At 38.8% G+C, this 27,507-nt stretch overlaps 1 protein-coding gene across 7 annotated transcripts in view; it reads right to left on the bottom strand.

Annotated features, from left to right (window-relative positions):
* Window positions 1–14,177: 14,177 nt before the first annotated feature.
* The window catches only part of MEF2D (myocyte enhancer factor 2D), a 345,309-nt gene continuing 331,979 nt past the window's right edge, over window positions 14,178–27,507 (bottom strand). For all 7 annotated transcript variants that reach the window (XM_053705226.1, XM_053705208.1, XM_053705222.1 and 4 more), the window contains one exon: window positions 14,178–26,486. In XM_053705226.1, the coding sequence (XP_053561201.1) occupies window positions 26,165–26,486 (322 nt within the window). In that variant the 3' untranslated portion in view covers window positions 14,178–26,164. The remainder of the gene's footprint in view (window positions 26,487–27,507) is intronic.

Below are 27,507 nucleotides of genomic sequence, written 5' to 3'. Positions count from 1 at the left end.
CCTTCTCCGCCAGACTTCAGGAAGGGTGAGTACCTATTAGTTTTAGGAATTTTTTTTTTTTTTTTTTTTTAAGATTAGGGATTTAATGGGCTGTAAAAGAGATGATTGCTCTTTTAAGGGCAGTAAAAGAGCTGAATGCCTTTTTAAGGGCAATGCCCATACAAATGCCCCTTTAGGGGCAATGGATAGTTTAAGTTTTTTTAGTGTTAGTTTTTTTTTTTTGGGGGGGGGGGGTGGTTGAGTGGGGGATTTTACTGTTAGGGGGTAATTGGTAATTTTTGTAAGTATAAGAGCTGTTTAACTTAGGGCAATGCCCTACAGAAGGCCCTTTTAAGGACTATTGGTAGTTTAGTATTAGATTAGGGGGTGTTTTTACTTTGGGGGAGATTTTTTTATTTTTATAGGGGTATTAGTTTATGTTTAATTTTTTTATTTCAGATAGCTTTATTTTTTTTTGTAATTTTACTTTTTTATTTTTTGTAACTTTAGCTTGGGGGTTTGTATTTTTTAAAGATAGACTGCCCTCTAGGCAGGCTTATCGCCTAGTTAACATAAAGGGGAATAGTGCCTGTCCCTGGGCTCTATATAAATTTAACATAGCAAAAACTTTTATTAAAAGTGCCCAATCCATAGCTATGAGTGTCCACATAGAGAAAATAAAAATATTACTTACCTTTTAGACACTTGCCCACTAAAAGAAGACAGCCAAACATATCAGCAGAGGTAATGGAATAGCAGTATAGTGTCGATCTGTAAAGGGAATCCCTACAACCGAATCTACAGATAGCCCATGAAAAGATTTCCTGTGAGGTGAAAACATGGTGTCATGAGGCAGTTCTCCCTTCACATCTCTCTGACAAGCATTGTACTCTGAGGGGAACCAGGCTCAAAATGCTCTGAAATGCCTTTCACTAAAGAATCAAGCACATCATGCTTTAACCACCTCCTAAAGAGGCAAAGTTTAAAACTTAGGTATGTGTGAGGTGAGAGGGGTATTAATAGGCTTTTGAGGTTTGGAAAACTTTGCCTCCTCCTGGTAGGAATGTATATTGCATATGTAACAGCTATATTAAAACAAAATTTATGCTTACCTGATAAATTTATTTCTCTTGTGGTGTATCCAGTCCACGGATCATCCATTACTTGTGGGATATTCTCCTTCCCAACAGGAAGCTGCAAGAGGATCACCCACAGCAGAGCTGTCTATATAGCTCCTCCTCTAACTGCCACTACCAGTCATTCGACAAGCAAGAGAAAGGAGAAACCATAGGGTGCAGTGGTGACTGTAGTTTAAAAAAAAAACACACCTGCCTTAAAATGACAGGGCGGGCCGTGGACTGGATACACCACAAGAGAAATAAATTTATCAGGTAAGCATAAATTTTGTTTTCTCTTGTAAGGTGTATCCAGTCCACGGATCATCCATTACTTGTGGGATATTCTCCTTCCCAACAGGAAGTTGCAAGAGGATCACCCACAGCAGAGCTGCTATATAGCTCCTCCCCTAACTGCCATATCCAGTCATTCGACCGAAAACAAGCAGAGAAAGGAGAAACCATAGGGTGCAGTGGTGACTGTAGTTTAAAAATTAAAAAATACCTGCCTTAAAATGACAGGGCGGTCCATGGACTGGATACACCACAAGAGAAATAAATTTATCAGGTAAGCATAAATTATGTTTTCTCTTGTAAGGTTTATCCAGTCCACGGATCATCCATTACTTGTGGGATACCAATACCAAAGCTAAAGTACACGGATGAAGGGAGGGACAAGGCAGGTACTTAAACGGAAGGTACCACTGCCTGTAAAACCTTTCTCCCAAAAATAGCCTCCGAAGAAGCAAAAGTATCAAATTTGTAGAATTTTGAAAAAGTATGAAGCGAAGACCAAGTCGCCACCTTGCAAATCTGTTTAACAGAAGGCCCATGTGGAAGCCACAGCTCTAGTAGAATGAGCTGTAATCCTTTCTGGAGGCTGCTGGCCAGCAGTCTCATAGGCTAAGTGGATTATGCTTCTTAGCCAAAAAGAAAGAGAGGTTGCCGAAGCCTTTTGACCTCTCCTCTGTCCAGAGTAGACAACAAACAAAGCAGATGTTTGACGAAAATCTTTAGTAGCTTGTAAGTAAAACTTTAAAGCACGAACCACGTCCAGATTGTGTAATAGACGTTCCTTCTTTGAAGAAGGATTAGGACACAAAGACGGAACAACAATCTCTTGATTGATATTCTTATTAGATACCACCTTAGGTAAAAACCGAGGTTTGGTACGCAAAACTACCTTATCTGCATGGAAGATCAGATAAGGAGAATCACATTGTAAGGCAGATAACTCGGAAACTCTACGAGCCGAGGAAATAGCTACCAAAAAAAGAACTTTCCAAGATAAAAGTTTGATATCTATGGAATGAAGAGGTTCAAACGGAACCCCCTGAAGAACTTTAATAACCAAATTTAAGCTCCAAGGTGGAGCAACAGGTTTAAACATAGGCTTGATTCTAACTAAAGCCTGACAAAATGCCTGAACGTCTGGGACATCCGCCAGACGCTTGTGCAAAAGAATAGATAGTGCAGAAATCTGTCCCTTTAAGGAACTAGCTGACAATCCTTTCTCCAATCCTTCTTGGAGAAAAGATAATATCCTGGGAATCCTGACCTTACTCCATGAGTAGCCCTTGGATTCACACCAATAAAGATATTTACGCCATATCTTATGATAGATCTTCCTGGTGACAGGCTTTCGTGCCTGAATTAAGGTATCAATGACTGACTCGGAGAAACCACGCTTTGATAAAATCAAGCGTTCAATCTCCAGGCAGTCAGCCTCAGAGAAATTAGATTTGGATGGTTGAAAGGACCTTGAAGTAGAAGGTCCTGTCTCAGCGGCAGAGTCCATGGTGGAAAGGATGACATGTCCAACAGATATGCATACCAAGTCCTGCGTGGCCATGCAGGCGCTATCAAGATCACCGATGCTCTCTCCTGCTTGATTTTGGCACATAAGCCAGGTTGAAGGACCAAGACGCTGCTAGAGCATCTATCAGCGTTGCCTTGGGGTACCTGGACCTGGATCCGTAACAAGGAAGCTTGGCGTTCTGGCGAGACGCCATGAGATCCAGTTCTGGTTTGCCCCAACGATGAATCAATTGTGCAAACACCTCCGGATGGAGTTCCCACTCTCCCGGATGAAAAGTCTGACGACTTAGAAAATCCGCCTCCCAGTTCTCTACACCTGGGATATGGATAGCTGATAGGTGGCAAGAGTGAATCTCTGCCCAGCGAATTATCTTTGAGACTTCTAACATCGCTAGGGAACTCCTTGTTCCCCCTTGATGGTTGATGTAAGCCACAGTTGTGATGTTGTCCAACTGAAATCTGATGAACCTCAGAGTTGCTAACTGAGGCCAAGCCTGAAGAGCATTGAATATCGCTCTCAGTTCCAGAATATTTATTGGAACGAGTGACTCCTCCTGAGTCCACGATCCCTGAGCCTTCAGGGAGTTCCAGACTGCACCCCAACCTAGAAGACTGGCATCTGTCGTTACAATTGTCCAATCTGGCCTGTGAAAGGTCATACCTTTGGACAGATGGACCCGAGATAGCCACCAGAGAAGAGAATCCCTGGTCTCTTGATCCAGATTTAGTAGAGGGGACAAATCTGTGTAATCCCCATTCCACTGACTGAGCATGCAGAGTTGCAGCGGTCTGAGATGTAGGCGTGCAAACGGCACTATGTCCATTGCCGCTACCATTAAGCCGATTACTTCCATGCACTGAGCCACCGAAGGGCGAGGAATGGAATAAAGAACACAGCAGGAATTTAGAAGTTTTGATAACCTGGACTCCGTCAGGTAAATTTTCATTTCTACAGAATCTATCAGAGTCCCTAGGAAGGAAACTCTTGTGAGGGGGGATAGAGAACTCTTTTCCTCGTTCACCTTCCACCCATGCGACCTCAGAAATGCCAACACTATGTCCATATGAGACTTGGCAATTTGGAGGTTTGACGCCTGAATCAGGATGTCATCTAAATAAGGGGCCACTGCTATGCCAGAACCTTCGTAAAAATTCTTGGAGCTGTAGCTAACCCAAAGGGAAGAGCTACAAACTGGTAATGCCTGTCTAGGAAGGCAAACCTGAGAAACTGATGATGATCTTTGTGTATCGGAATGTGAAGATAAGCATCCTTTAAATCCACTGTAGTCATGTATTGACCCTCCTGGATCATAGGTAGGATGGTACGAATAGTCTCCATCTTGAATGATGGAACTCAGAGGAATTTGTTTAAGATCTTTAGATCCAAAATTGGTCTGAAGGTTCCCTCTTTTTTGGGAACCACAAACAGATTTGAGTAAAATCCCTGTCCCTGTTCCTCCTTTGGAACTGGATGGATCACTCCCACAACTAGGAGGTCTTGTACACAGTGTAAGAATGCCTCTCTCTTTATCTGGTTTGCAGATAATTGTGAAAGGTGAAATCTCCCTTTTGGGGGGGAAGCCTTGAAGTCCAGAAGATATCCCTGGGATATAATTTCCAACGCCCAGGGATCCTGGACATCTCTTGCCCACGCCTGGGCGAAGAGCGAAAGTCTGTCCCCTACTAGATCCGTTACCGGATAGGGGGCCGTTCCTTCATGCTGTCTTAGAGGCAGCAGCAGGCTTTTTGGCCTGCTTACCTTTGTTCCAGGCCTGGTTAGGTCTCCAGACCGTCTTGGACTGAGCAAAAGTTCCCTCTTGTTTTGCATTAGAGGAAGTTGATGCCGCTCCTGCCTTGAAGTTTCGAAAGGCACGAAAATTAGACTGTTTGGCCCTTGATTTGGACCTATCCTGAGGAAGGGCATGACCTTTTCCTCCAGTGATATCAGCAATAATCTCCTTCAAACCAGGCCCGAATAGGGTCTGCCCCTTGAAGGGAATGTTAAGCAGCTTAGACTTTGAAGTAACGTCAGTTGACCATGATTTAAGCCATAGCGCTCTGCGCGCCTGGATAGCAAAACCAGAATTCTTAGCCGTTCGTTTAGTCAAATGAACAATGGCATCAGAAACAAAAGAATTGGCTAATCCAATGGAGTCGCTACCTGTAAAGCCTCTTCCAGAGACTCAAACCAGAACGCCGCAGCAGCAGTGACAGGAGCAATGCATGCAAGGGGCTGTAGGATAAAACCTTGTTGAATAAACATTTTCTTAAGGTAACTCTCTAACTTTTTATCCATTGGATCTAAGAAAGCACAACTGTCCTCGACAGGGATAGAAGTACGCTTTGCTAAAGTAGAAACTGCTCCCTCCACTTTAGGAACTGTCTGCCATAAGTCCCATGTGGTGGCGTCTATTGGAAACATTTTTCTAAAAATAGGAGGGGGAGAGAATGGCACACCTGGTCTATCCCATTCCTTAGTAATAATTTCTGTAAACCTTTTAGGTATTGGAAAAACATCAGTGCACACCGGCACTGCATAGTATTTATCCAGTCTACACAATTTCTCTGGCACTGCAATTGTATCACAGTCATTCAGAGCAGCTAAAACCTCTGGATGTACTTGGCGCCATTTGAGCATGAGTCCCTTGAGCGGGAGTCAAAGGATCTGACACGTGGGGAGAGTTAGTCGGCATAACTTCCCCCTCGTCAGATTCCTCTGGTGATAAATTTTTTAAAGACAGAATATGATCTTTATTCCTTAAAGTGAAATCAGTACATTTGGTACACATTCTAAGAGTGGGTTCCACCATGGCTTTTAAACATAATGAACAAGGAGTTTCCTCTATGTCAGACATGTTTGTACAGACTAGCAATGAGACTAGCAAGCTTGGAAAACACTTTAAATCAAGTTAACAAGCAAATATAAGAAACGGTACTGTGCCTTTAAGAGAAACAAATTTTGTCAGAATTTGAAAAACAGTGAAAAAAAGGCAGTAAATCAAACGAAATTTTTACAGTGTGTATAATAAGCTAACAGAGCATTGCACCCACTTGCAAATGGATGATTAACCCCTTAGTTCAAAAAACAGATAAAAAAACGATATAAACGTTTTTTAATAGTCACACCAACTGCCACAGCCTTGCTGTGGGCCTACCTTCCCCAACAAACGATTTTGGAAAGCCTAAGAACCCTTTAGAGATGTCCTATAGCATTCAGGGGACTCCTGGAGGAAGCTGGATGTCTCAGTCTGTAAAAGTTATTGCACAAAAAAGCGCTAAATTAGGCCCCTCCCACTCATAGTAACACAGTGGAAAGCCTCAGGAAACTGTTTCTAGGCAAATTTAAGCCAGCCATGTGGAAAAAAACTAGGCCCCAATAAAGTTTTATCACCAAAGTATATATAAAAACGTTTAAACATGCCAGCAAACGTTTTATATTGTAAATTGTATATTGCAAATCACTGTATTCAGGCTTACCTTACATAAATTTGGTATCAGCAGCATTTTCTAGCATTCACATCTTCTAGAAAAAATCTTAACTGCACATACCTCATAGCAGGATAACCTGCACGCCATTCCCCCCGCTGAAGTTACCTCTCTCTTCAGTCATGTGTGAGAACAGCAATGGATCTTAGTTACAACCTGCTAAGATCATAGAAATCACAGGCAGATTCTTCTATTTTTCTGCCTGGGACAAAATAGTACAACTCCGGTACCATTTAAAAATAAAACTTTTGATTGAAGCAAGATAACGGCTACATTTCACCACTTTCCTCTTACTACCTCCATGCTTGTTGAGAGTTGCAAGAGAATGACTGGATATGGCAGTTAGGGGAGGAGCTATATAGCAGCTCTGCTGTGGGTGATCCTCTTGCAACTTCCTGTTGGGAAGGAGAATATCCCACAAGTAATGGATGATCCGTGAACTGGATACACCTTACAAGAGAAATAGCCTCTGAAGAAGCAAAAGTATCAAATTTATAGAATTTTGAAAAAGTATGAAGCGAAGACCAAGTCGCCGCCTTACAAATCTGTTCAACAGAAGCCTCATTCTTAAAAGCCCATGTGGAAGCTACCGCTCTAGTAGAATGAGCTGTAATCCTTTCAGGAGGCTGCTGGCCAGCAGTCTCATAAGCTAAGCGTATTATACTCCTTAGTCAAAAAGAAAGAGAAGTTGCCGAAGCCTTTTGGCCTCTCCTCTGTCCAGAGTAGACAACAAACAATGCAGATGTTTGACGAAAATCTTTAGTAACTTGTAAGTAAAACTTTAAAGCACGAACCACGTAAAGATTGTGTAAAAGACGTTCCTTCTTTGAAGAAGGATTAGGACATAGTGACGGTACAACAATCTCCTGATTGATATTTTTATTAGATACCACCTTAGGTAGAAAACCAGGTTTGGTACGTAACACTACCTTATTGGAATGAAAAATGAGATAAGGAGAATCACATTGTAAAGCAGATAACTCCGAAACTCTTCGAGCCGAGGAGATAGCTACTAAAAACAAAACTTTCCAAGATAAGAGCTTAATATCTATGGAATGCAAAGTTTCAAACGGAACCCCTTGAAGAACCTTAAGAACTAAATTTAAACTCCAAGGCGGAGCAACAGGTTTAAACACAGGCTTAATTCTGACTAAAGCCTGACAAAATGCCTGCACGTCTGGAACCTCAGCCAGACGTTTGTGCAAAAGAATAGACAGAGCAGAAATCTGTCCCTTTAAGGAACTTGCTGACAAACTCTTCTCCAATCCATCTTGGAGAAAAGATAATATCCTAGGAATCCTGACCTTACTCCATGAGTAACCCTTGGATTCACACCAATGAAGATATTTACACCATATCTTATGATAGATTTTCCTGGTGACAGGCTTTCGCGCCTGTATTAAGGTATCAATGACCGACTCGGAGAAACCACACTTTGATAAAATCAAGCGTTCAATCTCCAAGCAGTCAGCCGCAGAGATATTAGATTTGGATGGTTGAAAGGACCCTGAAGTAGAAGGTCCTGCCTCAGAGGCAGAGTCCATGGTGGAAAGGATGACATGTCCACCAGATCTGCATACCAAGTCCTGCGTGGCCACGCAGGTGCTATCAAAATCACTGATGCTCTCTCCTGCCTGAACTTGGCAATCAGACGAGGGAGCAGAGGAAACGGTGGAAACACATAAGCCAGGTTGAAGGACCAAGGCGCTGCTAGAGCATCTATCAGCGCTGCCTTGGGATCCCTGGACCTGGATCCGTAACAAGGAAGCTTGGCGTTCTGGCAAGACGCCATGAGATCCAGTTCTGGTTTGCCCCAACGTTGAATCAACTGTGCAAACACCTCCGGATGGAGCTCCCACTCCCCCGGATGAAAAGTCTGTCGAATTAGAAAATCCGCCTCCCAGTTCTCTACTCCTGGGATATGGATAGCTGATAGGTGGCAAGAATGAATCTCTGCCCAATAAATTATCTTTGAACTCCTTGTTCCCCCTTGATGGTTGATGTAAGCTACAGTTGTGATGTTGTCCGACTGAAATCTGATGAACCTCACTGCCGCTAGCTGAGGCCAAGCCTGAAGAGCATTGAATATCGCTCTTAGTTCCAGAATGTTTATCGGAAGGAGAGCCTCCTCCTGAGTCCATGACCCCTGAGCCTTCAGAGAGTTCCAGACTGCCCCCCAGCCCAGAAGGCTGGCATCTGTTGTTACTATTGTCCAATCTGGCCTGCAGAAGGTCATACCTTTGGACAGATGGACTCGAGATAGCCACCAGAGAAGAGAATCCCTGGTCTCTTGATCCAGATTTAGTAGAGGGGACAAATCTGTGTAATCCCCATTCCAATGACTTAGCATGCAGAGTTTCAGCAGTCTGAGATGTAGGCGGGCAAACGGCACTATGTCCATTGCCGCTACCATTAAGCCGATTACTTCCATACACTGAGCCACCGAAGGGCAAAAAGTAGAATAAAGAACACGGCAGGAATTTAGAAGTTTTGACAACCTGGCCTCTGTCAGGTAAATCCTCATTTTTACAGAATCTATCAGAGTTCCCAGGAAGGAAACTCTTGTGAGAGGGGATAGAGAACTCTTCTTTTAGTTCACTTTCCACCCATGAGACCTCAGGAATGCCAGAACAATGTCCGTATGGGACTTGGCAATTTGGAAATTCGACGCCTGTATCAGAATGTAATCTAAGTAAGGGGCTACTGCTATGCCCCGCGGCCTTAGGACCTCCAGAAGAGACCCCAGAACCTTTGTAAAGATTCTTGGTGCCGTAGCTAACCCAAAGGGAAGAGCCACAAACTGGTAATGCCTGTCTAGGAAGGCGAACCTGAGAAACCGATGATGATCTTTGTGTATCGGAATGTGAACATAAGCATCCTTTAAGTCCACGGTAGTCATGTATTGACCCTCCTGGATCATAGGTAGGATGGTTCGAATAGTCTCCATCTTGAAAGATGGGACCCTGAGAAATTTGTTTAGGATATTGAGATCTAAGATTGGTCTGAAGGTTCCATCTTTCTTGGGAACCACAAATAGATTTGAATAGAATCCTTGCCCCTGTTCCTCCTTTGGAACTGGGTGGATTACTCCCATAACTAGGAGGTCTTGAACACAATGTAAGAATGCCTCTCTCTTTATCTGGTCTGCAGATAATTGTGAAAGGTGAAATCTTCCTTTTGGGGAAGAAGCTTTGAAGTCCAGAAGATATCCCTGGGACACAATTTCCAACGCCCAGGGATCCTGGACGTCTCTTGCCCAAGCCTGGGCGAAGAGAGAAAGTCTGCCCCCTACTAGATCCGTTACCGGATCGGGGGCCAATCTTTCATGCTGTCTTAGAGGCAGCAGCAGGCTTCTTGGCCTGTTTACCTTTGTTCCAAGCCTGGTTAGGTCTCCAGACCGGCTTGGACTGGGCAAAATTTCCCTCTTGTTTTGTATTAGAGGAAGATGATGCCGTGCTCGTCTTAAAGTTTCGAAAGGCATGAAAATTAGTTTGTTTGGCCCTTAATTTGTTAGACCTATCCTGAGGAAGGGCATGACCTTTTCCTCCAGTAATATCAGAAATGATCTCCTTCAGTCCAGGCCCGAATAGGGTCTGCCCCTTGATGGGAATATTGAGAAGCTTAGACTTTGAAGTAACGTCAGCTGACCAGGATTTAAGCCATAGCTCCCTACGCGCCTGAATAGCAAAACCTGAGTTCTTAGCTGTTAGTTTAGTTAAATGAACAACGGCGTCAGAAACAAATGAATTGGCTAGCTTAAGCGCTTTAAGCTTGTCAAGTATATCATCCAATGGAGTTTGTAAGGCCTCTTCCAGAGACTCAAACCAGAAGGCCGCAGCAGCAGTGACTGGGGCAATGCATGCAAGAGGCTGGAGAATAAAACCTTGTTGAATAAACATTTTCTTAAGGTAACCCTCTAACTTTTTTTATCCATTGGATCTAGGAAAGCACAACTGTCCTCGACGGGGATAGTTGTACGCTTAGCTAGGGTAGAAACTGCTCCCTCCACCTTAGGAACCGTTTGCCATAAGTCCCGTGTAGCGGCATCTATTGGAAACATTTTCTTAAAAATAGGAGGGGGAGAGAACGGTACACCTGGTCTATCCCATTCCTTAGTAATAATTTCTGAAAACCTTTTAGGTATTGGAAAAACATCAGTGTAAACAGGCACTGCATGGTATTTATCCAATCTACACAATTTCTCTGGCACTATAATGGTGTCACAGTCATTCAGAGTAGCTAAAACCTCCCTGAGCAACACGCGGAGGTGTTCAAGCTTAAATTTAAATGTTGACATATCAGAATCAGGTTGAAGCATCTTCCCTGAGTCAGAAAAATCACCCACAGAAAGAAGCTCTCCTGCCTCAGCTTCTGCATATTGTGAGGGGATATCAGACATAGCTACCAAAGCGTCAGAGTGCTCTGTATTTTTTCTAGCCCCAGAGCTGTCTCGCTTTCCTTGTAACCCTGGTAGTTTGGATAATACCGCTGTAAGGGTATGATCCATAACTGCCGCCATGTCTTGTAAAGTAAACGCCATGGGCGCGCTAGATGTACTTGGCGTCTCTTGAGCGGGAGTCCCTTGAGTGGGAGTCAAAGGTTCTGACACGTGGGGCGAGTTAGTCGGCATAACCTCCCCCTTGTCAGTTTCCTCTGGTGATAAATCTTTTAAAGACAGAATATGATCTTTATAACAAAGCAAAATCAGTACATTTGGTACACATTCTAAGAGGGGGTTCCACAATGGCTTCTAAACATAATGAACAAGGAGTTTCCTCTATGTCAGACATGTTTAAACAGACTAGCAATGAGACCAGCAAGCTTGGAAAACACTTTGATAAATGTAAACAAGTAAAAAATAAAAACGGTACTTTGCCTTTAAGAGAAACAAATTTTGTCAGAAATTGAAAAACAGTGATAAAAAGCAGTAAATCTTACGAAATTTTTACAGTGTGTATAATAGACTAACAGAGCATTGCACCCACTTGCAAATGGATGATTAACCCCTTAGTTTCAAAACCGGATAAAAAAAAACGATATAAACGTTTTTCAAGTCACAACAAACTGCCACAGTTCTGCTGTGGCCCTACCTGTCCATATAACGACTTTGAAAGGCACAAAAACCCTTTAGAGAGGTCCTAAGTGTTCAGGGGACTCCTTCAGGGAAACTGGATGTCTCAAGCTGCAAAATCTAATGCGCATGTAGGCGTGAAAATAGGCCCCTCCCAACCTGTATTCACAGTGAGAGGGCCTAACAAAACTATCCCTAGGCAAAATCTAGCCAGCCATGTGGAAAAAACTGGGCCCCAATAAAGTTTTATCACCAATATGTATAAAAAACGTTTAAACACTTCCAGCAAACGTTTTATTTTTCAGTAATGTGAGAAAGTAATAAGAATATTATCTTTTACAGCAAGCATGATACTAGTCGTTATTAAATCACTGTAATCAGGCTTACCTTAAATAAATCCGGTATTAACAGCATTTTCTAGCATATTCATTTCTCTAGAAAAATTTAAACTGCACATACCTCATAGCAGGAGACCCTGCACGCCATTCCCCCAGCTGAAGTTACCTCTCTCTTCAGTTATGTGTGAGAAAAGCAATGGATCTTAGTTACAACCTGCTAAGATCATCAAAGACCACAGGCAGACTCTTCTTCTACTTTCTGCCTGAGGCTAAAATAGTACAACTCCGGTACCATTTGAAAATAACAAACTTTTGATTGAAGATAAACTAAATAAAAACACCACATCTCTCTAGCTACTTCCTTTCTTGTCGAGAGCTGCAAGAGAATGACTGGTAGTGGCAGTTAGAGGATGAGCTATATAGACAGCTCTGCTGTGGGTGATCCTCTTGCAGATTCCTGTTGGGAAGGAGAATATCCCACAAGTAATGGATGATCCGTGGACTGGATACACCTTACAAGAGAAATAAGTCCCTATGCTAAAGAATCTGGAGCACCTCAAATCTACACCTTCTCCTGGAGAGGCAAAGAAAAGACTGGGATATTGGAGAGGTGGTGGATTAAAAACTTGTGAAGTTTTGGGTATCTTTGCCTCCTCCTAGTGGCTAGAAGTTGAATTCCTAGGAGTAATGGCTCATGGACTCTCACCACCTTATGAAAGAAAATTAAAATATGCCCATGTACATTTCAGTTTTGACCTTTCTATCTTTTTAAGTCAAAGCTGATCAAGATGGTTAAAATATCTGCCAGCTTCTCAGTATGTAGATCTATTACATTATACCTTTAGGGAGTCAATTAGCCCTACAGGCAGAACCCAGTATCAATCAGGATTGAGCAGTATAAACCATATAATCTGTCTGAAGTCATTTAACCAGATGTTGATGGCTGGGTGCAGCAGAATACATTATATCCATAAATATAAGGTATATAATAGTATTATATATTATCTGTGCAGCTAGTAAGAAATCTATCATGTACTGATGAGGTCTAATATGAGTGAAACAGCTGGTCCCGTGTGATTTTTGTTGTTATTGTACTCCCTGCTGTGCTTTAAAGCTGCCTAGAGAAGTGCTACACTGGCATGAGGGAAGCCATTTTAAAACAGGTATTTGGAAGCAAAAATGTGAGGACTGTGAAGTTTAGTTACATATTCTTATACAGAATCCCATACTGCATAAGAGACATTGTTAGTTAAGGAATTTCTGTGGAGGAGTGTGCAGATACATGTAGTGTAAGATGTCTGTCCGTCAAAGTGTAAAGGTGGTCTTGATAATTCTCTCATATGGTATGTGGCAATTCATTTTAAAACAGGTATTTGGAAGCAAAAATGTGAGGAACTGTGAAGCTTAAAAGGGACATTGAACACTTTGAGATGTTAATATAAAATGATAAATTGTATATAATAAAACAACTCTGCAATATACTTTCATTGTTTATTTTGTCCTCTTTGCCTGTAATTCCATTCTGAAATTGTGAGCTTTTCAGTTCCTGTTAGAAATGGAAGTGCAGAACACTTAAATCCAGCACAACCATTGGCTGCACACTATAGTGACCTATTTATAACTGACCCTAATTGGCCACAGCAGAGAAGGTAACACAAGTTACAACATGGCAGCTCCCAGTGTTTTATAGACACTAAAACTTTACACTTATTTTGTCACTTTTTAAACAACTAATGAAACTTTAAAAAATACATCTACATGTTAGTCATGGACTAATCTTTTCTTTGAATGCATCATTCTATCTAGCATGTATTTAGTGTTTAATGTCCCTTTAAATGCATATCCTTACCCAGAATCCTATGCTCCAGTAGAGGCACTGTTGTTAGTCGAGGCATTTCTGTGGAGGGGTGTGTAGACAGATGTACTGTAGAATGTATGCCCCTGACACAGTATAGAGGTGGTCTTGTTAAGCACCTTATATGGTATCACATGGAAAAAAACCCAGCAATCACAATACACATTTGTTCATAATGATTTTGACTGTTGAAGACTTGACAATAACAGCAGTCTCAGATCTCCATCTTTTATTTTGTCTCATCTCATCTTTGTGTTACCCTTACTACATTAGGGGAAACTACCTCTTACCATTTATTAATGTCTATTTAAAAAGAAGATAACAATTCTGAAGTTTTGACCTCTAATATCACAAGCAAATTTGCAACACACGAATTGTAAGACAGAACAATCCAGTACTAAATCAGACAGGCACGATAGTAAAAATGGCCAAAAAAAAAAAACAGAAAATTAAACTAAACCAAATTAAATTGTGTTTATACATTGTAAAAAAAAAAAGACAAACAACATATCAGAAACGTGTATTTTTTTTTAATAGTAAACTTTTTTTTTTTTTTTTACAACAAATATAGTGAGAATTTTCAAACAAAACTCAAAGAACTTTTTAAGGTGTGTTCTTTTTGTATTTTAGAATATACATTAATGCGTCACCATACAGCACAAAGAGATCAAGGGAAGACGCCCCACACAGGTGTTGCCGTCAAAGGAAAGGGGAAAAAGGAAAGTTAGAAAAGGAAAATGTGATAGGGGAAAAGTATATGATTGTCATGATGGACAATACCTGCTAAAGGCAGGACGTGTATGCAGCAAAGCTGTTTTAGATGGTTTTGTGATGAAATGTTGGTGTCAAAATAGATCCAATCTAACTGTCCTAGCATTTCATATCTCACAATAAAATTGTCAGCATCTGAAATGTCAAGGGTTAGGGTTAATTGACTGGCACAAGGCTTAATCAATAGTAAATCATTTTTGTACATAAACAGATGCAGTTAATCAGCTGGATGGCTAATGATGCCCAAACCTGTTCACTGCCCAGTGTATTAACCCCACTATAAAAGTTATCTTGTAGAGATGCTGTCATTCGGATTTGTTTATAGCTGAAATGCCATGTTGCTAATTAAGTTGCATATGTTTCAACTTTTGAGATACTGATGTTCATGTTTGAAATATTTACTACACGCATTCTTATGAAATCTATATCTTGCTGAAAGTCGTTATATGCATAGATTTTTTTTTTTTTATTACGTTCAAGGATTAATAACGAAAAATATGTTATTTCCCATACATCCAGAGCAGTGATTCTCAACAAGACTGTTGGGAACCCTACATCATGAGTGGTGAGCCTTGGCACGTTTTAAAAGGTGGCATTCAAAAATGTGTTGGCACACAGCATGCCCTTCTGCAGTCCATACTGCCTGGACATTTTTTTCTTTTCTGGAGATTATCACCAATTTAGACACACTTAAAAAAAACAATTACCAACAATATTTCACAAAATATGTTAGCAACCATAGCTGTAGACCTATACTACTGGTTTTCAAACATGTCCTCAATCCTCCCCAACAGGTCGTTTTTCAGGATTACCTTGGATGAGAGCAGGTAGAATAACCATGTATACTAATCAGCTGATTATTTCACATGTACTCCAGGTCAGATATCCTCAAAATGTGGCATGGGGACAGGTCTGAAAACCAGTGACATACACCATGTAAAAAAAGTCTGGCATCAGACCCACTGACAATTCTGCTCTCATTTTACCTATCTCTCTGTCTCATTAGATTAGCTGTCTGCAGACAAACACATAGCTACAACAACTTACAAATGTGATCCAATGCCTTATGTACTGGTCAGTCACTGATCTATGTGAATATTTGCAGTGGTGTATATGTATCCTTGTATAACAATCATGGTGCAAATTGTGTTCTAAAGAGGACCAAATACAAGGAAGGCTCATAGTAGCACCAACTCATTAATTTTATATTGAAATCCCCCCAAAAAAACTTTATACATCAATATATGACATATACTCATTTAGTAACTGCTAATTAGTAAATAATTTTGGAATCAAGAAAAGCTCCTTTACTCACAAAACCTCTATGATGTTGCAAAGAACAGATGGCCATTTTTTTTCAAGCAGACTGTTGTGTAGCTATTATTTGTTGTCCCTCTTTACCTGTTTAGCACCAGTCAGTTCTTTAAAGTGCATTCAGACGACTGGTCCTAAACTACTTATTATGACCATGACTAAAATGGCAGGGATGGGGCCAGGTAGATAATCTGTGGAATTTCTCACTTGTGTATTACATTTTGCTATTTTCATCTAGAGCCTGATTAAAACTTAATAAATTCTTCTATCCGTTATCTGGAGGTTAAAACATGAACCTTCAAAAAAAACCATGTCCTCATGCACTGTGTGTGTATGTATATATATATATATATATATATATATATATATATATATATATATATATATATATATGTGTGTGTGTGTGTGTTACTATAGCATTAGAACTACCCTCCCCATTAGGCTACAGTAGCAGAATTAAAAAAGTGACTACTGACATTCAGTTAAGAAAACAATATTTCACAGATTTCCATGAAATCATTACAGGGAATTGATTAGAAACTACAAACAGCCAAAACGTCTGCTACACTAATAGTGAATTTCATCAATGTGTACTTTTACAAACACGGAATGCTTACGCAATCATTGCCTAGTGCTTACTGACATGTTAAACAGTAAATATTGATAGTTTGCGTGAATCATAATTTTACAAACCCTTTTGCTTAAAACACAAATGTGCTCATCTATAGATATTGATTATAATGTCCGTAAATAGCTGGAGTGCAGATGTCCACTGGAGAGCCATTATAACAGCAGCAAAACTAATCCAGCCTTAATAATTATGGTAAAGATGTAACAACAAATAAATATATTCATTCAAATCTATAGAGATTGTTTTTGATGTTATTGGCAGTTCATAAAGATTAAAATTGGAATGCAAACTAGAACTAATTGAGTAAATAGCCTATTTACGGTCAGCATCAGTTAATATTTGGGGCATGGTTGCATTCATTGTGTACAAGGTTTAGGGGAATAATGCAGTTATATATATTTCTGTTCACATCAGTTTGGTTGTGGCTGATATGTGATGTTTTATGGTTGTGTTTCATTAACAAGCAATTACAAATTATATATTTCTCAAGGGTTAGCAAATTTCACTTTCATAAAGTTCTTTAAGACCACAGTCCAAGCAGGGATGCCTAAAACATTACTATTGCATTTATATTTGGCTTACATATTTATCCATTAAATCAATACATAGCTTAAAAAATAATTAAGTGTTTAGGAAAATAGTTGTCAAAAAGTGTCTCCTGTCACTGAATTGGTCCTTCATTTTCCAAATTGTATATGAGAAGGTTCACTCAACATATAAGAAACATCTTCGTATTTTGTGATATCATATGATCATCACTAGTTGGTTATGGACTTGTGCCTCATAGTAGATACTTTCCCCGATGTCTTTAGATTAACCTCCTTCCCATTTGTATACCCAGACCTGTGAGATTTAGTTCACATATAGCCAAGTTATGAAGAGTGAGGAAAGTGGGGATAGTACCCAAACATGAATACATAAATGTCAGGTATATCACTTCATATGGTATTTTCTGTTGGAAGAAACTGGTTTAGCGCAAGTGTGAATATTGTCTTCTGTCGTCATAGCTTCACTGGTGGGTTAGTTCCAAAGCAAATAATATGAAGTCAGAGATAGGGAGAAAAACTGTGAATGTATGTTAAAGTGCTACTTTTCACAACCATCCTAACAAATTGTACTAAAAAACTAGCATAATTGTTTAACAGAAGCTTTGTTATACCTGAACAATGATAAGCTTGTGTATTAAATCTTTTAGCCTTTTCCAGAATATCATACAGGTAAATAGGTCAAGAGATATGTTGTTTGCTATAGAAACAAAAAAGACCTAATTAAGGACATTTAGAACTGTGACTGGGATAATAAAACAGTGAACCTGAAGATCTTGAAACCATCTGAACGAACAGAATATGAACAACAAATTAAAGGACTCTTATAACATGGGCAACTTTTACAAAAGTGTTATTTCAGACAAAACTGGTTTTAAACAATAATAGGCTGAAATAAAATAGTTAAAACTGATTTGGTGGAGAAGGTGAACTGTTGATAGAGCAGGTCCTGAAAAACTGTCCAGAAGCTCTTTCCTGAAAAGAAAATGGAGGAAAGGCTTGAAAAAGGGTTTTCTCTACGTGAAACCAAGAATTAACCTGCCCTCTAAAAGAAACAGAACGCCTGGAAATCACCCTGCCAGAAAACCTCTAAAGGATGGACAGAATGTATGCCACAAGTGATATCCTTGATAAAAAAACAAACAAACAAAAACTCCAGGTTCCATCTGGTAAAGGATTTCGTATGAATAGAGAATATCAATAAACAAAGTATTTTATCCACTACACCTATCCAAGATCTGAGCCACAATGGTCTAGAACCTTTCACAGAAAATGATGTAGTTGTACTAAACACAAAATATTCATGTAAGCATCAACTATAATTATTTTAAAAAAAGGCTCATCTAAAATCTGTCCAGTAAGAACACACAAGCATTTTATCCATGAAGCCAAATATTCTACATGGAAGCATACTCTGCAAATATCTGACCAATAACCAAAACCTGCAGACTAATAACCTTTTTTAAAGACTGAATCAACCTGCCTGTCCAGATGATCCCTGAAGGAGTATTCATCCTTCAAATGAATTGTAGTATATTTAAATTGGTTATAAAATGGCATCCACTGTAGATACATCTTCCACCTTATTAAGAAATGACTAATTAAAATTGGGAAAAACTGTCAGCAAGGCTCAAATTATTCCTCAAAAATGAAATTGCACACTAGAAAACACTGGTACTTAATGTATTTAAACTCTGCTGAGAGGAGTAACAATCTTTGAAATTCTAAACCAAGACACAAATTTCATAAAGGAAAAAATGCTAAAATCCATAATACCTTATTCCTTAATGCAAAAACAAGATGACTGGAAAGGGAGGGCTATAAAAAATGGAAATGATAAAGAGGTCCAAAGATATCTGGGGCATGTCTACGTACTCCAAGTTGTTTAAGGCTGTATAACAACCAGTAAAGATAATTTGATATCAATGCTAGTAGAAGAGAAATTGTCATAAGGATCCCTAAATAAAATGTGTGCATAATAAATTACATAGATTCATTTTATAGTAGTCAATACTGGCCACTCTTAAATTATACCTAAATGTAAGTCAGCGTGTAGAATTGTAAAATATAAATACTTCATATTGTCAAAGGGTTGTATGGTTATAGCTAAATAATTTTTTTTCTTTAAAATAACATTTATTTGTGTGAACCCTGCAGTGGACCATCATAAACAGATGTTAACAAATTACCATTTGTACTTTTTTAAACTTAGGTTTTACATTATATAATATGTAATACAATCAATCAAAAATGGGTCTACCAATAAATAGATCAGATGTTATGGGTTTTGCAATAATAGTGCACACTAACGTGAACCTGAAGGTGAAAAGTGAATACAGCATATCATCAGATTATTGTTTTATAAAGAAGAAAAAAAACTGCCAGGTTTTATAACTGAATACCTAGTCGTGAAAAGAGACACTGTACCTGCAGCGTTTTCTTAAACATTATCACCATGGATTATTATTAAAAGAAAACACCAAGACTGGCATCAGAAGGAAACAATGCCAGTCAAATCTGCATATGAATATATAATTATTTAAAAAATTGCATAATTTAAACTGCTTACAGCAGAAAACATGGTTGCAAAGAGAGCATTTCATATGAAATTGTCTTAATCCAAGAATATGAGCATCAACCTCAGAGTAAACTTTTTAAAATGTCCTAGTTGTCATTCTCGGGTTTAAAGTGACATAATAGTCAAAACTGAAATGTGCATTTAAATTTTGAATAGAAGCATTTTTGAAACATACCTGCATTAGTAAACAGGCTTCTAGTAAATGTTACCACTGTTTCAGTGATATACACACATTTCTGTGCCCCATGCAACAGCATTCAAAGACCACTCCAGCTGGTTCTCTGAGGAGGTGTTTGAATTAGGGTGCAGGGGATACAAAAAGCAAATGCTGCTGAAACGGATAACTTTTAACAAAAGCATTTACATTAGTGCCTATTTGGGTAGGATAGCATTAGGGTCAATAAATCTCGATGACAGTTGGATAAAGAAGACCATATCGTTATATTTACCTTTTACAAATTCCATCTGGTTAAAAAATAAATAAAATCAACTATGCACAGAATTATCCATGGAAACCAATTGGTACTAATTGGCTTCCAAAATCTCTAAGAAACAACTAGGCATTGGTATAACTGAAAAGTCAAATGATTTGTGTTAATTGACTGTAATCTATATATCATACATTGGTGAGGGAAAACGGCACCTTTAAATATCCAAACTAATAATCTAAGTTTTCTATTACAGCCACTAGACTCTGCATACCAAAAATATTAAAATTAGACCTTGTCAAATATTTACACAAACTGCATGTCAGCTCATAACTATACATTGTCACCCCCCTCTATATCCTTAACTATTGCTTATTGTATTTTTTTTTATCTTTTTACACTTATAAAATTAAACGTAGCTTGTACCTCCTGAAAAAATGGGTCTAAAAAAGACTGGGGTCAAAATGAGGGGTTAGAATGGTGGGAACGGTAAGAGGGAAGGCAGGGGTTAAACAATAAGAAGCTGTACAGTTACAGTCATGTTCAAAGTCAGTATTATAACAATATACTCTGACAAAAATATAATTTCATTTCATATCAATACAACAAAAAACAGTTCCCTGTACTTTTAACCATTGCTTACATGTCCAAACTTGCTATGTACAATAAGTCAGGTCTAACAATACATGAAGAACATGAGAGTGACTGAAGTCTGTGGAAAATGAGGGTTATGTATCTAAAAACAAATTTAAGAGGATGCCCCTAGAGAACTGTAGATGTTTCAGACAAGAGAGTGGTAGTATGCAGGTGCTAAAGTACTTGGGTAAAGCATTTCATGTAAGGAGTGACTTCTTGAATTGATCCAACATGGCATTCATTCCAAGATGCTCCATTTGAAAATTTCTCCTTTGAGATTGAGAGTGACATCTAGGAAAAATGTTCATGTTGGTGCAACAGAAGGTGTGATATTTTCCAGGGCAAAGACAATCAAGGTAAAGTTAGGATACTGAGGAAGAGAACAGAGTGATTTAATCAGGACATGCCACTTGTTGACAGGTAGTTAGCATGCTATTCCTTGAATACCGTGCTCTAGAAGCTGATAGCCTGCAGCCAAACACCTACACATATAAATAATGATAGTGATGCAAACAAAAGATTGGATGGCGTTAGGGGGACCATCTTCTTTCAGACCCGTAACCAGTTTGGCTTTGTGGTTCAGCCATAAACTAGAAATGATGTCCCCTGACCATTGGTTCTTGCGTCGATCTTCCAGAGGTCTGGGAGTTTACACAATGTGATCTCTCCCAATAACCACAAAAAAAAGTTTTGATGCTTTTAGGATGCCATAAACAAATATTATTGTTTCTTAAATGTCTATGGTAATGGATAATGGTGACAATGGTCTACTTCCAAGATTGCAGATCATTAAGGACTAAATAAGTGGAAGCAAGCATTTGAGATGAAGACACACTGCTGAATTCAATGGAAAACCAAGTTGGTGTCAAATACCATGATGCTGATCTTGCAAATGGTGATCTTGGGAAGGCACTCAACGGAAAACACCAAACCCACCACATTCAAATGTTTCCCTCACAGTCAGAAGTGTAAAGCATGTTATGTAACAACATAAGCACCCAAGGACTGTATTGTATTGCAAGATAGGTACACAATGTATTACCCACATTGCAAATATATGTGGAATTTTATTTTTGAGTGCAGCACTATGGAAAGCTGAAACTAAACAAAACTGTAAATGATCAGTACACATCGGGGCACAAGGTGGGAAAAGGTCTGCCGTTATTGTGCACTTTAAAATACTTTTACACAAAATTAATTTTTGTTACTGAAAAGATTTCAAAAAGATCATTTTACTGGACCCATATGTGCCTTTGCAGTTTAGGTTCACTGTATATTGTCGCAGAAAGTGCTTTAACAAAATATTTGTTTTAGACACTAGGTGGTACAAAATGTATTTTTTGAGCGTCTCATTCACAAAAGAGGTACACGTTCTTACAGGACAACTCTACTGTCAGTGTGCTTGGATTTGCAGTGTTTTTTTTCAGATTGTTAACTAAATGAATAGCTCCCTGTATTACAAGGAAAAAACAGTCCTTGTTTTCCTCTCCATGCCTCCAGAAGAAAGGGCTGTTGGAATCTGAGTATGTATATAATATTAGTGAAACCAATCTTTGTAAGCGTGACAGATTTAAGTTTTATGTGCTCCACTTGGAAAGTATCTTTAGACTGGAGGAAATGCTGCAGGGATTATATTTAAATGTGCAATACTAGTATTTATCCTTCATGTTTGCAATTGCTAGTCCATATCTAGCCACTATGAACCACAGTAAGATATACATCTTAAAGGGACATTATACACTCATTTTTTCTTTGCATAAATGTTTTGTAGATGATCTATTTATTATATAGCCCATACAGTTTTTTTTTTTTTAAAAAATGTATAGTTTTGCTTATTTTTAAATAACATTGCTCTGATTTTCAGACTCCTAACCAAGCCCCAAAGTTTTATGAGAATACCGTCAGCTACCTTCTCCAGCTTGCTCCTGTTTGTGTAAAGTGTTTTTTCATATGCAAAAGAAGGGGGAGTGGTGGAGGGTCTTATTTCCAGCTACCTTTTCAACAGAGCTAAACTGACAGCTTCTAAGTAAGTTTTAAACAGTTTTATACTGGATATTTATATCAGTATCTGTGCATATTATTCTTTATACTATTGTCTATTACATGAAGTTATATGAAAATGAGTGTATACTTTCTCTTTAATACAGACATCTCACCAATAGCATATTCACCCACAATTGTGGATCAACTATAGACAAGTTGGGAAACTAAACTATCCCATATATTGTATAACCCAGAATATCTTTAGTGCAAATGAGATTTTACCATGATGACCTTGCCTTTATTATGAGACTATACTGCCCCCCAGTGGAAAGAGAAGGAATATATTGTCTGGTTTTCTAATGATTTACTTTTTCTATACATGGTAGGAAAATAATATGTTTTTTAGCTGTCAAGCTAGTGAATACTTCAGGCACCCAACTAAGAAGTATTGTTATCCTCCTTACCCATGGCTTGAATGTGTTTATTGATATTCATTTAACTTTAGTGGCAGTGATATGAATGGCTGAAATTAGATGGATGTGTTTGTGACAGATCAACCCTTTTGTTGCCAACCAGGCATACTCAGCTCAGGCGTTTCCTGGCATCCAAGTGGTTAATAAACAAGACTCAATGGTCAGGATACTGTTAACATTTCAGAAGGGAAAGCATAGACTGAGACTTTGGTAAGTAAAGTAACCACACTTTTTAAAAGCAATATATCATTTTTTTAAACATAGTGCATATTTCTTATATGAAAATATACACAGCTGCATTTTCATTGTCCAAAATAACTAACGAAAAGAAAAACATTTTTTTTAAAAAAAAAACAGAAATTAAAGCGAACCAGCCAAACACAATATATTAGCTATTTTTTTTAAATTTTAAACGCTACACATTTGTTGAGGTTACATCTTTTTTTGTCATTTTTTTTTTTAATTTTTGGTGTTTTTTTTGTAAATATTACTTCATGCATTTTACACATTGTAAGCCATTTGAGAATAAATATGTTCCTTTTTAAGTTTTTCTCCACTCTTCTAAAAACTGCAGCATTTAACTTGTAAATTTTTTTTTTTTGTCGTGCAAGTTTCTGCCACACCCCTTTAATAAAATGAGGAAAAAAATAAACAAAACTGAAATAAAACAATATCTACTCTACAGAACGCAAATTTACGAATATAAAAAAAATATACACAATGTAACTGTCAACAGCACAAATGAGCACGAGAAATAATATTAAAAATCGGAAACAAATATTTATACAGATAAAAACAGGGTGCAGGGAGTACTTTTTTAAGATTGTCATTTTTTCCATGTCTTGATAATTAATATGAGCTTAATTTACATGTGTGAGAAAAAAAAAAACGGTTCTCTAAAAACCTGTCATTGCTAAAGGCCCATGAGTTTCAACTGAGGATCATATAATGCCAGATCAGCCTGCACTACCAGGAGTTAAAATCTTGCTCCATAATATATATACTGGGATAGTTGGTTAAGAATTTTGCTGCTGCTATTTTAATATAATTTGTCAGTAATTGACATAACAGTATCAGTGATGATTAACCATTTTTTAGCCACAAATCCCAGAGATCAGGGCAGTTGCAAACTGCGCTCATTTTTTTTAACTCAATATGACAATAATTTAAAAACAAAACAAAAAACACTAGTGCACATCCTGCTAGAACAATAAGTTGTTGTTCTGAAAACAATCACTAACCCTTTACATTCAGTAAGCAAAACAACATACAGCTTTGTTCACTTAATTGTTAAAAGCTATCGTGGTAAGTGTCCCAGTGGTGTTGACAAAGCTGTGATGATGAAGCATTTGGCGCTAAACCACAAACTTTACATGTATGTTGCTTTTGCCCCAAACTACCCCCTAGCCGTACCATGGGAGCACAGCTTTTAATTCTTCCTTTTTTTTTAACTTATGGTTTTCTTTTTATTATGATGAACTTATTTAAGCCTTGTATGAGTTGCATAATATGGTACAATTATATAACACATTTATACATCTTTTACAAAGCCGACCATTCTGGATACGTGATCTGATCTCTGGTATTTGTGGGTATAAAAGCCCCCTCCATCTTTGTTACCAACAACCTTTGCATATTCTTGTGTATTTTTACACAATAGAAACAAAACATTATATACACTGTGCATTTGATTTAGGAATCAAAACAGCAGCAAAACTAAGGGTCGGCCATATTCTAGTTGGCAGTGAAAGTCATCTCATTTGTATGCTTTATATAAGGCAGTGAGCTGGCTGCTAGGAATATATATGGGCCTCAGGTAAAATCTGCGTTGCCTACATCCTAAACCTATCATTTCTAAGAGAGGACGGAACATTCCACAATTCCCTTTTGAAATGACTGGGCTTAAGACACAGGACGTATTTTTATGAATTCACTTACCGAAACATCATTGTTTTTCCGCTTTGGATTGATGTAATATTTAAATTTTTAATTACATTTACCCAACTCCATGTAATTGTGAAAATATGTTTTTAACATACTTATAGAAATAAAAACTGGTAAGTGAAATCATAATGTTAATTTCCCTCCAAAATAAAAATACCGCATTTAAAAGAATAAATATATATATGTATATATTATATATATTTCTTGTTTTTGTTTTTTTTTGTTTTTTCTTAAAAAGGGCAAAGTCTGCCTTGTGTAGCACTCCATGGCTAACAGGTGAAAGAGCAATAATTGTTCATCTGAATGCCTGTTCAGAGGTATGAACTAAAATTGTGGCAATTTCCCATTTTTCAGCGGTGAGGGTGCAGTTGGTCACTATAAAAGGCTAGTTAGGCTCTGAACGGGATGGAAAAATGGGGAAGCATCCCACAGTCTTTTGGTGACAGCCATATCCAGTACAGTAGCAAACATTCTGCTGTGCAATTAAGAGCATTGTTTAGTCAGCTGTCAAGTGGAGGATGAGCTATCATATGGAGGATGTTATAACAAGGGCTGTCATTGACAGGAGTATCACCGAGTAATTTCTCAATAAATATTCAAAGCTGCAAGAGGTCTTAAAACCAACACTGTCCCACTTTACAATTAGTTAACAATGGGCTTTACACATTTGCAGAGCAGCTGACTTAAGGGATTTCACTAGTGCCTGCAAATGAATCTACCCCCATATACAATGATACCATTGCTTCTACTTTCCTATGAAGCTCACTTCTGTACAATATACAGTTGCCTCAGCACAATGGTGTTGAGACTAGAAAAGGGTAAGGCAGCGAGAGGAGGTTTCAGGAGGTTGACATGATGATGACAGGGTGTGGGGGAATAGCAGCTATAGTTAACAGACTCCAACACGGCATCAGATTGCTTTGGACCTGAAGAGGTGAAGTCATAATCGCCAGACACTTGTACTGCAGCCATGGAGAGCTAGAAGCATTGCAGACATTGCCTGATGCACTGGACTAAGAATAATGCCTACAAAATACTAAAGCTATGTCTCAGGCAGTTTATGATATGTTCCCACCCTACAGCATTAAACCCCACTGGTGACTAACCTCTTCTCCCACCCTCCCCTGCTGCCCCACTTTTCAGCCCTCCCCTTCTGTGGGCCACAGGTGAGAGAATAAAGTGGAGGAGACTAAGTGCAGTTATGTTACCCATGCGTCAAGCCGCATGCGCTTTACAGATTGACTCTCTCCCTCCCCCTCTCCTGAGGGTCTCAAGAGCCCAAGGGACGAGCTATATTCAGCCCTCCCATCATCACGCTCATTTCCTTCGAAGGAGCTTGCATTGCTGCTGAGGCTGTCAACAGGGGAGCGGCCTGTGGCCTCGTGCCGGCTCTGATGAGAGTAGGAGGTCAGTGGGGTGTTTGTATTGCGTTCTCGGTTTGGGGATGGAGGCTCCGTCTTGATGCTGATGTGGTTGGTGTTGACAGTTAGTGTGGCAGTGTGGGACAGTTGTCCACTTGATCTGTAAGGGTAAAAGAAAAGGCAGAGGTGGAAGAAATAAGGTTAGTACTGGGATTAAGGGAGGAAGGGAACAATCACAGAATGAACATAACCCCCCCCCCCCCAAAAAAAAATAATAATAAACAGAATAATAAACAGAAGGAAAAGGAAAACAACATAATGTATGCTTACCAGATAAATTCCTTTCCTTCCTGGCAGGGAGAGTCCACAACTTAATTCCTTACTGATGGGAAATAAATCACCTGGCCACCAGGAGGAGGCAAAGAGACCCCAGCCAAAGGCTTAAATATCCCTCCCACTTCCCCTATCCCCACAGTCATTCTGCCGAGGGAACAAGGAAAAGTAGGAGAAACATCAAGGTATAAAGGTGCCCGAAGAAATAATATAAAAAGGGAGCCGCCTAACACAAATTACGGGGTGGGGTCGTGGACTCTTTGGACACACTAATGTACAGTGGCACCAAAGCGGCTAGCTCTCCTAATATTCAAAATAGTTTGGAGGCTATTAGGTCATAGCCTCATGTATAAGTTAAAGGAAGGGGAGTGAGCCCTATGGGCAGGCTGCACTAATAGCACTCTCAGCCTGGACTATTGTGTGAAGAAAAAAACATGACCAAATAAAATATAACTTTTATTAAAGTACAGTGTGAAAAACACTTAAAAACAACAAGAGACCAGTTGATTCTATGCCTGGTATTAGATTAATGTTGCCTTTGAGGTATATTTACAGGAATAGCATAGTGCGGTTCCAAGTATTAAAGAACCAATATAATCTCGGGGACTGGTATAGTTATCACTTCAGCTGAGTTCTAGGGCCAGGTTGTACAAGACTGTACAAACAGATTCATGTAGTATGTTATGCTTAGATACATGAAAAGTGTACTGTTTATAAGTTCATGTGAATTGAATGTTTACTGACAATTTTCAGGTCTTGTGTATAACTTATGTCTCTAAACTCAAGGTTGATATATGCTATATTCTCTTGTGTGATTAATATCACATCAGTATAAATAAGAACTATAA

The sequence above is a fragment of the Bombina bombina genome, chromosome 1 (genome assembly GCF_027579735.1).
Source record: "Bombina bombina isolate aBomBom1 chromosome 1, aBomBom1.pri, whole genome shotgun sequence".
NCBI lineage: Eukaryota > Metazoa > Chordata > Amphibia > Anura > Bombinatoridae > Bombina > Bombina bombina.
Note: the sequence above shows the minus strand (reverse complement) of the source record. Positions and strands in the feature narration are given on the sequence as shown.